The sequence below is a fragment of the Schistocerca cancellata genome, chromosome 9 (assembly GCF_023864275.1).
Source record: "Schistocerca cancellata isolate TAMUIC-IGC-003103 chromosome 9, iqSchCanc2.1, whole genome shotgun sequence".
NCBI lineage: Eukaryota > Metazoa > Arthropoda > Insecta > Orthoptera > Acrididae > Schistocerca > Schistocerca cancellata.
The window spans coordinates 328922257-328937474 of NC_064634.1; the positions used below are offsets into that span (position 1 = coordinate 328922257).

At 38.0% G+C, this 15218-nt stretch overlaps 1 protein-coding gene across 1 annotated transcript in view; it reads left to right on the forward strand.

Moving 5' to 3' along the window:
• LOC126100259 (uncharacterized) overlaps positions 1-15218 on the forward strand; it is a 141598-nt gene that overhangs the window by 75833 nt on the left and 50547 nt on the right. The window contains exons 11-15 of the mRNA XM_049910847.1: positions 6753-6920; positions 7069-7234; positions 8241-8356; positions 9341-9436; positions 9525-9735. Coding sequence (XP_049766804.1) covers positions 6753-6920; positions 7069-7234; positions 8241-8356; positions 9341-9436; positions 9525-9735 — 757 coding nt within the window. The remainder of the gene's footprint in view (positions 1-6752; positions 6921-7068; positions 7235-8240; positions 8357-9340; positions 9437-9524; positions 9736-15218) is intronic.

Sequence of the window (15218 nt, forward strand, 5' to 3'; positions counted from 1 at the left end):
AAGTAACTTAGTTATGACAAAGTATAGCTATATTTCTTAAAAGTAGTGTACACAGATATTTCATGGTGCAAGTGGAGAAAGTGACACCACAAAATGATTTCCTGAACAGCTGTGTAATATTGCTACTAACGTTAAATATGAACAAGAAAAGCTGATAATGTGCAAAATATTCATGTTGCGTAAGCCAATGGTGTAAATTATAGCAGGAAGAACACGCATCTGAGCAGTGGAATGAAGATACCTGATCCAAAGAAATATTTACAAAAGGCACAGAACATTTGTTGGCAGCAATTAACATGGTATTATAACACTACTGCAAAACTGATTAATGGAAACATCACTTCTTTTGTCACAAAAAAATTTTACCTGTGGGATTTCTTTTTAAAAATTCTGCTTTCAGTATTAGTCTGATGAAAACTTTATTATACACCTATTCAAATCTACAACCTGTATCTCAAATCATGAAAAAGATTAAGAATAACTGTAACTGCTATTCAGATGTAACATACAACAATAAAATCTAAGAGTCAGACAAAATTACTATCATATTTATGGGTGTTCACTTGGTCGGTGCAGTAAAACTGATTCACCCCTTCAATGGGTGCGCTTGTGGCAGTTAACCGCAAGATTGTTTCCTTATTGTATCACAGTTAGCATTACAGTTGTGACCACATCTAGATATGTATTTGTTATTCTCAACAGATGTCACCAATTACTATATTTGTGCAATTCTTGCTTTTAGCAGTTTGGTTGCTATTGTTGTTTGAAATATGAGTGTTGCATTTGTGGTGTGTTTGCTGCTACATGCCTTGTGATTTAGGTATTTTCTACATTTTTGTTTTTCTTATGCCTCAAGGCAGTCTTTCTTTATATTAGATACAATCAATATTTGAATTGAATCAGTTTTATTACTTTTTACAATCTTGGATATTGATTTGCTGCAATATGTTACTTTCATAAAAACATGCTTCATTAGGTCTCATTAAAGGTGTGGAAATCCAGAAAAAGAGGGCATTTCACAGGGACCATCTAATTGTATGTGTTGAAGACTATGAGAGTATTGAGCGAATTGTCAGAAAAATTACAAGAATCATCTGATTCATGTTAATCTGAGTCTGAAGAGGAAGTTATTGAAGAAGAAAACCACAGCACTGACTCTGAACAATTAAGAGGTTGAAGAGGGGAGACAACAAAGATGATTACCAATTTTATGTAGAAAAAAATAAACTATTTGGATAAGTGAACTGCTTCCTCCTCCTTCTAAAATCAAGGCAAAGAACATTCTAAAAGTTTTGCCAGGTCCAAAAGCAAGTGCTGAAATTACAGAAAAATAAACTGATGTATTCTACCTATTTATTACTGATTGGATGATTGACAACTTTGTTGAAAATACAAACTGTTACTTCCAGAATAGTAAGAGCTGAAGTCCAATATTAAAGAGAATGGGACTGCAAAGACCCCACTAAACAAGATATAAAGGCTCTTTTACGTGCATTGCATCTAACAGGTACAAAGAAAGGATTACATACAAATTGCTGTGAACTGTGGGATGCAAATTGTACAGGAATGATTATTTTATGAGCTCACTTCAGTTAAAAGTGCTTTCACTTTCTGCTTAGAACTCTTAGGTTCGACAATGTGCAGGCTGGCCGTGTGGCATCGCCTGCTCTGCCTGTGAGGGGACATGTGGCTGCTCCTTCAGCAAGGTCCGAGCAGGCACACGGGGGGGAGGGGTTTATTAGTTATTGGGAGCTCCAACGTTAGGCGGGTGATGGAGCCCCTTAGGGAAATAGCGAGAAGGTCGGGGAAGAAGGCCAGTGTTCACTCTGTCTGCTTGCCGGGGGGGTCTCATCCGAGATGTGGAGGAGGCCCTACCAGCGGCGATAGAGAGCACTGGGTGCACCCGACTGCAAATTGTTGCTCATGTCGGCACCAATGACTCCTGCCGTCTGGGTTCAGAGGTCATCCTCAGTTCGTACAGGCGGTTGGCGGAATTGGTGAAGGCGGAGAGCCTCGCTCGCGGGGTGGAATCAGAGCTAACTATTTGTAGTATCGTTCCCAGAACCGATCGCGGTCCTCTGGTTTGGAGCCGAGTGGAAGGCTTAAACCAGAGGCTCAGACGATTCTGCGGAGATCTGGGGTGCAAATTTCTCGACCTCCGCTATCGGGTGGAGAAATGTAGGGTCCCCCTGAATAGGTCAGGCATGCACTACACGCCGGAAGCGGCTACAAGGGTAGCGGAGTAAGTGTGGAGTGCACATGCGGGTTTTTTAGGTTAGAGAATCCCCTCCCTAGGCCCGACAAGACGCCTCCTGAGACGCGGCAAGATAGGAGTAGGCAAAATGCAACAGGGAATAACAATATTAATGTGCTAATAGTAAACTGCAGGAGCGTCTATAGAAAGGTCCCAGAACTGCTCTCATTAATAAACGATCACAACGCCCATATAGTACTAGGGACAGAAAGTTGGCTGAAACCAGACGTAAACAGTAACGAAATCCTAAACTCAGATTGGAATGTATACCGCAGAGACAGGCTGAACAGTGAAGGGGGAGGCGTGTTTTATAGCGGTAAGAAGTGCAATAGTATCGAAGGAAATTGACGGAGATCCGAAATGTGAAATGATTTGGGTGAAGGTCGCGGTTAAAGCAGGCTCAGACATGGTAATTGGATGTCTCTATAGGCCCCCTGGCTCAGCAGCTGTTGTGGCTGAGCACCTGAAGGATAATTTGGAAAATATTTCGAGTAGATTTCCCCACCATGTTATAGTTCTGGGTGGAGATTTTAATTTGCCGGATATAGACTGGGAGACTCAGACGTTCATAACGGGTGGCAGGGACAAAGAATCCAGTGAAATTTTTTTAAGTGCTTTATCTGAAAACTACCTTGAGCAGTTAAACAGAGAACCGACTCGTGGCGATAACATATTAGACCTTCTGGTGACAAACAGACCCGAACTATTTGAAAAAGTTAACGCAGAACAGGGAATCAGTGAACATAAAGCGGTTACTGCATCGATGATTTCAGCCGTAAATAGGAATATTAAAAAGGGTAGGAAGATTTTTCTGTTTAGAAAAAGTGACAAAAAGCAGATTTCAGAGTACCTGTTGGCTCAACACAAAAGTTTTGTCTCAAGTACTGATAGTGTTGAGGATCAGTGGACAAAGTTCAAAACCATCGTACAATATGCGTTAGATGAGTATGTGCCAAGCAAGATCGTAAGAGATGGAAAAGAGCCACCGTGGTTCAACAACCGAGTTAGAAAACTGCTGCGGAAGCAAAGGGAACTTCACAGCAAACATAAACATAGCCAAAGCCTTGCAGACAAACAAAAATTACGCGAAGCGAAATGTAGTGTGAAGAGAGCTATGCGAGAGGCGTTCAATGAATTCGAAAGTAAAGTTCTATGTACTGACTTGGCAGAAAATCCTAAGAAATTTTGGTCTTATGTCAAAGCGGTAGGTGGATCAAAACAAAATGTCCAGACACTCTGTGACCAAAATGGTACTGAAACAGAGGATGACAGAATAAAGGCCGAAATACTAAATGTCTTTTTCCAAAGTTGTTTCACAGAGGAAGATTGCACTGTAGTTCCTTCTCTAGATTGTTGCACAGATGACAAAATGGTAGATATCAAAATAGACGACAGAGGGATAGAGAAACAATTAAAATCGCTCAAAAGAGGAAAGGCCGTTGGACCTGATGGGATACCAGTTCGATTTTACACAGAGTACGCGAAGGAACTTGCCCCCCATCTTGCAGCGGTGTACCGTAGGTCTCTAGAAGAGCGTTGCGTTCCAAAGAATTGGAAAAGAGCACAGATCATCCCAGTTTTCAAGAAGGGACGTCGAACAGATGTGCAGAACTATAGACCCATATCTCTAACGTCGATCAGTTGTAGAATTTTGGAACACGTATTGTGTTCGAGTATAATGACTTTTCTGGAGACTAGAAATCTACTCTGTAGGGATCAGCATGGGTTTCGAAAAAGACGGTCATGTGAAACCCAGCTCGCGCTATTCGTCCACGAGTCTCAGAGGGCCATAGACACGGGTTCACAGGTAGATGCCGTGTTTCTTGACTTCCGCAAGGCGTTCGATACAGTTCCCCACAGTCGTTTATTGAACAAAGTAAGAGCATATGGACTATCAGGCCAATTGTGTGATTGGATTGAGGAGTTCCTAGATAACAGGACGCAGCATGTTATTCTCAATGGAGAGAAGTCTTCCGAAGTAAGAGTAATTTCAGGTGTGCCGCAGGGGTGTCATAGGACCGTTGCTATTCACAATATACATAAATGACCTGGTGGATGACATCGGAAGTTCACTGAGGCTTTTTGCAGATGATGCTGTGGTGTATCGAGAGGTTGTAACAATGGAAAAATGTACTGAAATGCAGGAGGATCTGCAGCGAATTGACGCATGGTGCAGGGAATGGCAACTGAATCTCAATGTAGACAAGTGTAATGTGCTGCGAATACACAGAAAGATAGATCCTTTATCATTTAGCTACAAAATAGCAGGTCAGCAACTGGAAGCAGTTAATACCATAAATTATCTGGGAGTACGCATTAGGAGTGATTTAAAATGGAATGATCATATAATGTTGATTGTCGGTAAAGCAGATGCCAGACTGAGATTCATTGGAAGAATCCTGAGGAAATGCAATCCGAAAACAAAGGAAGTAGGTTACAGTACGCTTGTTTGCCCACTGCTTGAATACTGCTCAGCAGTGTGGGATCCGTACCAGATAGGGTTGATACAAGACATAGAGAAGATCCAACGGAGAGCAGCGCACTTCGTTACAGGATCATTTAGTAATCGCGAAAGCGTTACGGAGATGATAGATAAACTCCAGTGGAAGACTCTGCAGGAGAGACGCTCAGTAGCTCGGTACGGGCTTTTGTCAAAGTTTCGAGAACATACCTTCACCGAAGAGTCAAGCAGTATATTGCTCCCTCCTACGTATATCTCGCGAAGAGACCATGAGGATAAAATCAGAGAGATTAGAGCCCACACAGAGGCATACTGACAATCCTTCTTTCCACGAACAATAAGAGACTGGAATAGAAGGGAGAACCGATAGAGGTACTGAAGGTACCCTCCGCCACACACCGTCAGGTGGCTTGTGGAGTATGGATGTAGATGTAGATGTAGACAACCTGGGTACCTGGAATGAAAGAAAATAGTGACAAACTAGCACATATTCAGGACTTCCATCAAGAGTTTAACAGCTGCCTTACTCTCTAAAATGTCAGCAAGTTTGTCACTATTGACGAGATGTTGCATCCTTCCAGAGGATACTGCAGATTCGTACGGTATATCTCTAATAATCCGGCAAAATATGGGATCGAGATTTATGCCTTGTGTGATGCCAAAACATTTTACACCCTGAACTTTAAAATTTACTGTGGCAAGCAGATGCCAGGACCCTACCTGAAGTCTAACAAGCCTAATGACATTGTGCAAAGATTTGTGACTGCAGTTGGGAAAACAAACAGAAATCTTAAGACTGACAATTACTACAGTAGCTACCATCTGTCTGAAAATCTCCTTGGCAAAGGTTCTACTTTCTTGGGAACCATGAAAAAAATAAGGAAATATATCAAGAATTCCAAGCAAATAAAACCTGAGAAGTTATGACTTTTTGGTTTTCAAGATGATTTTTGTATGGTCTAGACTGTCACTAAAAAAACAAAGGTGTGAATTTTTTATCAACAATGCACAGCACAAATGAAATAGAGACAAAGAAATTAAGTCAATTTGAGATACAATGCTACCAAAGGAGATGTAGACACTGTAAAGCACATTAGCTCATCATACAGCACTTCCAGAATAACACGACGATGGCCACTTGTACTTTTCTACAGACATCTAGATATTGCTGGCAGAAATGTGCACATTATTTTCAAATTAAACAATCCTGATAATAAAGAAAGAAGACTAAATTTTTTGAAACATCTTGCTCTGGACCTAATAGAACATTTAAATCAATGAGCATTACTTGACACTTTGACACTTCTCAAGGATATTCATGCCTTCTTGACCAAGTATAGGCTTGAAGAAAAGACCAAGGAGTTAGCAAAACCTGGAATTTGTTACATATGTGGCAGGCATAAAAACAGAACCAAAACAGTATGTATGAAACGCAAGAAACAGTGTCAATGTGAAAGTGAGCTACAGATGGAAGTTAACTAATTTACTCAAAATCATAAACAGGAGTCAGAGTTTATGAATGCTCCATTTCATAATGTGTTCCCTTATTACTTTCTTTTCACATGAATCAGTGCAACTAAGTGACATAATGAAAGCAATAAAGAATATCATCATTGTTATAAATTACAATGACAATAAGATAATTGTGAAGGCAACAAATAAATAAGATTATTCTTATAGAACCATATAATGTTATGTTTTCTCTAATAAAATGTAACTCGTGATTATATAAAGCTTATTTTTCTTAAGGTTAAAAATGTAATACTAATTGCAATGTAAAAGCTGCAATGCACCCACTCATGGAGGTATGAAAGACAAGCCCACCGAAGGGTTAAATTTGAATAGGAAATAATGAGCTAATCATACCAAATATGAAAAAAATTAGATTAAAAATTGTAAAATACCATCTTACTGCATACATATTTTTAAAAGACAAAATAGGCAGCTGATAAGTGATATTTTGGATAATGTGCACTTTTCCTTTCATATTATGCATGAGTATGTGATCAGAGGAGTAACAATTCACATTTCAAATAGGTACATGCTGCAGAAACAGAGAGATTCTTGGAGGGTAAAAATATTTTTGAATTGGACATCCTGCAAGAAACACTGAAAATTTTAGATTCTGAGCTTACACCTTCAGAGACACCACTGGAGGCTTCACCAGAATACCGTAAGAATTTGGCTGAAGCTTTGTTATACAAGGTATGTCACTGGAATATTTAATAGAGTTACACTAAAAGCAGACTTGTGGTTAAAATGGAAAATTCTTGTCTGTTCCTTAAATTTACTAAGATTTTTATTGGGTTCAAATTACTACTAGATTTTATGACAATATTAAAAACCATTGCAGTGTGTGCTGAGTATATCTCCGGAAACAGTAAGATCTGTACTCAGAAGTGGAGGTGAACTGCTGAAGAGGCCATTGTCATCTGGGAAACAAGACTATGACACACACAAGGAATTGTGGCCCCTTGGAAAGCCAGTGCCAAAAATTGAAGCTCTTGTGCAATGTTCTGGTAAATATTAAATCTATTTATTGGTTCAGTTTAATTATATGCATCAGTTTCATTACACACATGTCTAACACAAATAGTATTTATAGTGTTGCTAACTTTAATGAGATGTGATTAGTGCTGCTCACACATGATATAGTACTGGAGCTGGATTAAAGGCACCCATCTTAATGTGTCATCTTGCTCTGTTAAACAGCAGGGCTGTGAAAGTGCTGTAATTTATACAGTATGTCTGTCAAACAACAGTGACATTTCCCAAAGTTGGGGAAAATAAAAAGTCATGAAATTTCATAGAACACAGAAATACGGACCATCGAAGTTTGCACAAAAAAAGTCAGGCAGTACAGAGCTCTGTAATACATACCATTAAAGAGACAGCAACAGCAGAGATAACCAATGTTTTTTGAACTTATTAATTATTATTATTAATTAATTCTGTGTAAAGGGAAATCCATAAATTTTGGGACTATGCAGAACATGCACTATATTCAATTCTGTGTAGCAGTCACAACAATTAATGTAGCACTTGAACAGGAGTTAGTAAGTAGAGTAGAATGATCAATTTTAATTAGCAAGTACGCTCACATTTGAAGTGAGAGAAGCTTCTTACTGAGCTTCTCAGACAACAAAGTTCAATTAATTTTGTTCTTTATACAATTGTAGGGACTGGAAACAAAAAATCAACCTCATGAAATATTTTCATATTCCCACTTATTCCACAGAAAATTGTTCCACAAGATGTTACTAACCAATTTGAAAGAATGTACATGTTGCCTGAAAGTAAGCAGTAAGAAAATATACTAGTTCTACATTTCCATAAAAGAATCAATCAGATGGTGTATAGAATATGTAATAAACAGCAGCAAGAAAGGAATCACAGTTTACTGAGGTCATTTCTCTCCTTCCCTTCTTCCTATTACTTATTTAGGTGCATTTGAGCCATGCTCTTAAATTACATTTTCTAATGTTATTATGAACATTTCCTACATTTAAAAACCATTTATTTCAGGTGAAGCAAAGTATGTGAATGATGTACTCACTATTCCTGGTGAACTATATTGTGCATTTGCTGTAACTGAAATTGCAAATGGTCATATCAGAAGTATAGATGCCACAGATGCTTTGGTAAGTCCTTACTTATTGTTTGTTACATAGCAGTGGTAATCATTAAACAAGTAAAGACTTAAAGCATTCAGAATGATACTGATAACAAAGTTTAATGACTTTGGTTTCCAAAGACTGCTTCAGTACTAATAACAAACAAAAATAAATGCTGCACCGTTTGAGGTGTCATATCATGGATTGTACAGCACCTCCTGCAGGAGGTTAGTCCTCCCTCAGGTGTGTGGAATATCTGAAGCTAAGCACCAATTTTCAAACCTATGAAAATTAATATAAAATAGCTATGTAGCACATGGAAAGGGCAAGGCAAGGAGAAGTTAGAGAAAAGAGCTTCTATAGAAAATACTGATACAGAGGAATTAAGGAAAGCATGCTTGGTTGCACTTAAGCTGTGTATTACATTAGCATATTAACTGTTTCTAAGGAAAGTGTAGAGCAGCAGTTTTAAGTTCCCTGTCCAGCTAATGCTTAGTTTCCTGAAAGAAAAAACGTGCCTCCAAAACAACTCTTAACATTTTCTTTCACACACGTATGGTTTGTAATGAGAAAACTGTTTGGTGTACTTCAGCTTACATTGTTATTTCTTCAGGATAAGAACTGAAGTCACAGGCGGTAATGTTCCTTAAAAAATCTGCTCATTCTTAACTATTCTTGTCTAAATCTGAAAATCACACTTTTAAACTCCATTTCTATGAGCTGGTGAGCACAACCAAAACATATATTGTAGTTTCCACTTTCTCATTTTGTGTGCAGGAGAGAGAACTCCATAATGTTACACATTCAATTTGCACTAAGTTTGAAATAGCTATTAGTGATGCACAGGTATGATGCAGAAAAGGCACATGATCATGTCTTGTTCAGAGTTACATTCAGGGCACAAGCCATAGTGCTTTTAATGTCTTGTACTTGAGTAATTTTCTTGCTTGGATTTGAACTGATTCAATTATGCTGTACAGTGGGTGTTGCATTCTGCTTGAATTTTTTCAGGCTGTTCCAGGTGTAGTTGCTTTTTATGATGCAAAAGACATACCAGGAAAGAACAACTTTTTTCCTAGAATGATTTTTAGCTTTGAAGATGAAGAGGTAAAGCACTGATTAATATGAATTATAATGTAATGCTGAATTGTATTCTATGGAGAAAGGTAAAATAATGTGGTGATTACTGTTGCAGCTATTTTGTTCTGGGAATGTTAAGTACAATGGACAACCAGTGGGGGTTGTTGTAGCACAATCTCATGATACTGCAGTCAAGGCTGCTAAGTTGGTGAAGATAGACTATGATGTTGTAAATAAGCCTGTAATTCACTTGAGAGAGGTAATAAAGTCTGGTGATAAAAGTAGAATGGATGTAGCAGGAGAAATGAAGCCAACAGAAACTGGACGTAAGTATATGGCCATTGGTGCAAAAATGTGATAGTCTTTAAAATGTAATAGTTGTTTAATATAATACAGTTAATGACTCCCACACACATTTGAACTTGCAAACAATGTTTACAATGAAATTTATTTTATAATTTGGAGACCAAGTTTGCACTCTCACTTACCTTTTCAGGCTGTATGTTTAATGTGAATAATAGGATGATAATTTAAAGGCCACAATTAGTGCCGCCTCCTGATCATGACAATGGCTTGGAACACTTAGTTTTTCATTGACAAAACTGTGCAGAAAAAGATTAATTACCTTCCTCAGCATAGAAATGATGAAACTGCTTCAACCCTCTGCTACATGCGTGATTTTTTTACCTCCACTACACGCGCGTGGACTGAATCTGCATTGCATTTTATACCATTTTCATGAACAATTCTGATATTGCAGTTGGCAAATATATTAGTCTGGATAACATAAATAAAACAATAAATTCATAAACACAATGTATTTCAGCATGAGTAGTGTACATGACATATTTTAACTCGTAATTTACCCGTAAACCAAAAAGAACATTTATTGTACTCGCTGAAATTTACGTTCATTCTGTTTTTTCACTGTTTTTCCAAATGAATATTAACCAACACTTATCTTAAGTAAATTAGTTCAGAAACTTATTCAGAAAACTATAGTTTACAGCCTCACTGTCAATTTGAGTAAATAACTCATGGTGGTTGCCATTTTCACTGCACTCACTGCACAGATATGCACTGACATGTTCCAGGCATACAAATTTATTGCACACATTGCAGGAAAATCTCATCGGTCTGTTTTTTTCCTATAACAGGAGTTGCATCTTCCTCAAACTGTTGTTTGTGGAGGTCTACGAAGAGCTTCACTGTTGGTAATCCCAAATTTTCCTTGATACAATTCTTGATGTTCACTGGTGTACTTAGATGATTGACCTTCATTGTCATATAATCATGCAACAGTTCTTTGGCAAGAACTTTTAGATAGTCTTTTCTGGGAATTGTTAAATCCGAATTGCTCTTGTAAATTATAAATGGCCACCTTCTGGTAATTCTTGTCACAGAGTATGTACATTTCATCTCATCAACTTTATCCACACCAAATTTAGTCTTGTCGTAAAATATTATTTCCGGCTTGCACTTTCCCAAATCACTGTCATCATCATCATCATCATCATCATCATGATCATCATCATCATCATCATCATCATCATCATGATCATCATGATCATCATCATCATCATCATGATCATCATCATCATCATGATCATCATGATGATCATCATCATGATCATCATGATGATCATCATCATGATCATCATGATGATCATCATGATGATCATCATGATGATCATCATGATGATCATCATGATGATCATCATGATGATCATCATGATGATCATCATGATGATCATCATGATGATCATCATGATCATCATGATCATCATGATCATCATGATCCAACCATTGTCAGCTTGTCATTTTTCAACAAGTCAGCCACAAGTGGAATTGATGTGAACCAATTATAACATGTTACATTTCTGCCAGATTTGGATATGCATTTCACCATTCTTTTGACGATAGCATGAGGTGTTATCACAGAGATAAGGCCCATCAACTTGCTTTCCACAGTATATTTCTAAATGGTTAGTATAGAACATCCTTGCATCTATAAGTGCAAACATTTTTATACCATATTTCTCCAGTTTTGATTGATTGTAATATATAAATCCACATCTGCCCCTGAATGAATGCATCCAGCATTTCATCTACTGTAACTAGTTCTGATAAACTATGTTTCTTGCAGTTTTCATTGAACTGATCTATCAAGAATTGAACAGCAGCTAATTTGTCTATTTCCTTCCAATGAGCTCTCTTTCTGATGTCAAATCTCAGACATGTCAGCAAGAAACGAAAATGGTTCATGTCCATTGAAAGTCCGAAGTACTCCACTCCAGTACTATCTGCAGCCCAGAGATCTAGTAAATTTGTGTGTGATGTTCATAGCACACCCGCCAAGAAAAGGAGTCCTAAACAAGCTTTGATTTCTGTAATGTTAGTGTTTGCAGCATCTCTTTCTCTGGAGTATTTAGAACGGATGGTAGCAATGTAAATATTAGTGCAGCAAACAATTTCTTCTAAAATGTCATCCGTGAAGAAAAGTTGTAAACAATCAATTGGATGCTTGGCATTTTTTGCTTCACCTATGACTCCAGGTAAATGCCTGACAATATTATGTTGTCTTCTTACTCTTTTGCTTTGGATTAGCGGTTGATGGCTCCATTGCATACAGTCTATCCCAAAATACAAGTCAAATTTTTCAATAGAATCACTTTCATCCAGCGACTGTTCCTTATCCGAATAGTGATCACTTTTGAATATTGACTCCAGATCACTACATTCTTCATTACCAAGATCTTCGTCTAACCACTGCAAAACCTGATCGTCATCCACTGTTCTTCTGAAAAAAGTGTATAACTTATTTCACTAATCGGTGTTGGTCAATGAAAAGACTCATAATTGTGTGACAGTTAGGATAATAAATAAATATAAAAGTTTCTAAAAGTAACTGTCTGTTTTGCAATATTATAAAGGAAGTAACCTCCTTACCTGCAATACATCTGTAAAAGAACTAATGATAGAACCACGCCACACAAATGCACACACGTGGACTGACACTTCGCACCTCAAGAGATTGCTGCTTCTGGCAATAATGACTAATTTCAATTGTTGCCAATAATTCATTACGGAAGGAGGGGATGGTAGTAGAAAAAGCAGCTAATGGAAATCTTGAATTTATAAGTGATTTTTGATGGAAAGATAAAACTGCGGACTCACAGTCCATGGTGCGTGTAACGGAGGGTTAAAATGATGAAAATAATCAGTTTTGACATTATATTGTACTTTGATAGATAAAGAAATCTGCTCACAAAGTGATGGCAGAACAACACACACACAACGTTTTAGGTATGCAAGCTTTTGGAGCCAGTGACACCTTTTTCCAGGAGAGCGGTTGAAGGGGAAGGAAGACAGGTGAAGGAAAAGAACTGGAGAGGTTTAGGAAATGGGGTAGAGTTCAGAAAAATCATTCAGAACCCCAGGTAAGTCGACACTTAGTAGACGTTACCTGGGGTCCTGAATGACTTCTGAACTCTACCCCATTTCCTAAACCTCTAGTTCTCTTGCTTCACCTGTCTCCTTTCCACTTCATCCCTTCTGCTGGAAGGAGTCACTGGTTCCACAAGTTTGCATAACTAAAACATTTCTTTAAATATGTATTCTCTGCTGCAGCTTGGTGGGTAGAATATATCATCTGTCAAACTGTTTAAAAATGAGTTATGAACACCTGAGCAAAACACTTACCATTAAATGCAGCCATTGAAGAAATTTTGATAAAGGTGTACAGTAATATCAGAAGCACTAATGATTTCTGATTAAGAGAAGTCATAAAATGATAATTTGCCATTTGAAGTTGTTTTGTTATTTTGTCTGGTTATTAAAGGTACATCACATTACACTGCAAGAGGGAATATTAAGTGTTTCATGAACTATGGAAAGAAAATACAAGCAAGAAATACTTCTTAATACTTATGGATGTTCCTATTTTTCTTTTTCTAGTAGTTAAAGCTGGTCAGTGGATTCAGTTAGTAATTTGTTACCACCTAGTGGAGTCCATTTTGTTGTCTCCAGAGAAAATGGAAGTGTTAATTAAATTTAATTGTATCAGATTAGATCCAGCCAGAATGCTTGGTTACTGACTAGCTTGCTCCAAATGGATATTTGCAGTACTGTCATACATTATAAGAAATTTGATAAAAAAGGGCAAACACCTTCACTGACTATTGTGGTAAGCTTTAAATGCCACAGAAAGTGGCATTTTCTGATACTGCTATTGTTCATCATGAAACCTTATATTTAGATGCAAATGCCTTGCTATCACAAGGTATTTAGTGCCTTGTGCCCAATCCAAAGGTTAGAAGCTCAAATCAAAGCTATTCACTTATTGCTTCTTCACCTCTGGTAAGGATATTTTTATGTGAAATATGGCAAGTTGCACCATGGTATGGAGGTCATATTGAACTGTGGGTCCCCTAAAATTGGTTGGGTAAGTTGGGTCCAAGGTGGGAGTGAGGCAAGGGCAACCCACCTATGAGGACCATGACTGTAGCATGTATTGGAAAATGAAATATATTTATCAGATGTGTGGCAGTGACAGTTAAGTCACTGATAAAAAAAAATCCAAATTCATTTTTCCTCCCTCATGTGTCATAACCAACACTATTCTTGTTGCTTCAAACAAAATTTTGATCTTAAAAACTTTACTATATCCTTTCACAGTTCTGTCCCCTTAAAAAAAACCTCTATCCAACTATAAATAAAACCAGATTTATAAATTATGCAGTATATACTATTCTGCATATAGGCTGTTTCATTCCCATAAATTGAAAATTCTGTAGTAGATAGAAAATTTTTCTAGTTCCCTACATTTCTAATCCCTCTGAATTACACAAATATGATGATTTATGAAAACTGTTGTATTCATCAAATTTTTGATAAGCAAAGCACTTGGCTTCATGCACCTCTTCAAAATTTGCACCCCTTTCCAACAAGAGCAAGCAAGGTTCAGTGAAAACGTAGAAAGCATGTGTCTCTAGATAATTTTGCTGTGATCACCACTAAAAGAAACATTCTGGAAGGCTTTTCTGCTGCAGTCAAATAATATAGGTAACTGCTGTGAGTTCCTGGGGATGAAAGCAATGAAAAATGGTCTAGTAACTTCTGTGAAACCAAGAATGTAAAATGAATTTGTGTGCCTGCAGAAAAAAAAAATCTTTCACAGGAAAAGAAATTACTTACATAAAACCCCTCAGGGGTTAATCGTTCGTTTGCTGAGTACAGGCTTGGTGACCCTGGGGTTCCTGAGGTGGGGACTTGTGCCACCAGTCCTCTTTCACCATAAGCTCTGGTCATACTTCAGCAACCACTGTGCGGCACAGCAGTGGAATGTTCTGTGTTTTGGAGAACAGGGGTCTTGGCTTCACCACTAGGAACACAAGGAACCTCAAGGTGTGCTACGTGTTGAGGTGGTAAATGGCTGTTGAGGTGGTAAATGGCTGTTGAGGTGGTAAATGGCTGTTGAGGTGGTAAATGGCTGTTGAGGTGGTAAATGGCTGTTGAGGTGGTAAATGGCTGTTGAGGTGGTAAATGGCTGTTGAGGTGGTAAATGGCTGTTGAGGTGGTAAATGGCTGTTGAGGTGGTAAATGGCTGTTGAGGTGGTAAATGGCTGTTGAGGTGGTAAATGGCTGTTGAGGTGGTAAATGGCTGTTGAGGTGGTAAATGGCTGTTGAGGTGGTAAATGGCTGTTGAGGTGGTAAATGGCTGTTGAGGTGGTAAATGGCTGTTGAGGTGGTAAATGGCTGTTGAGGTGGTAAATGGCTGTTGAGGTGGTAAATGGCTGTTGAGGTGGTA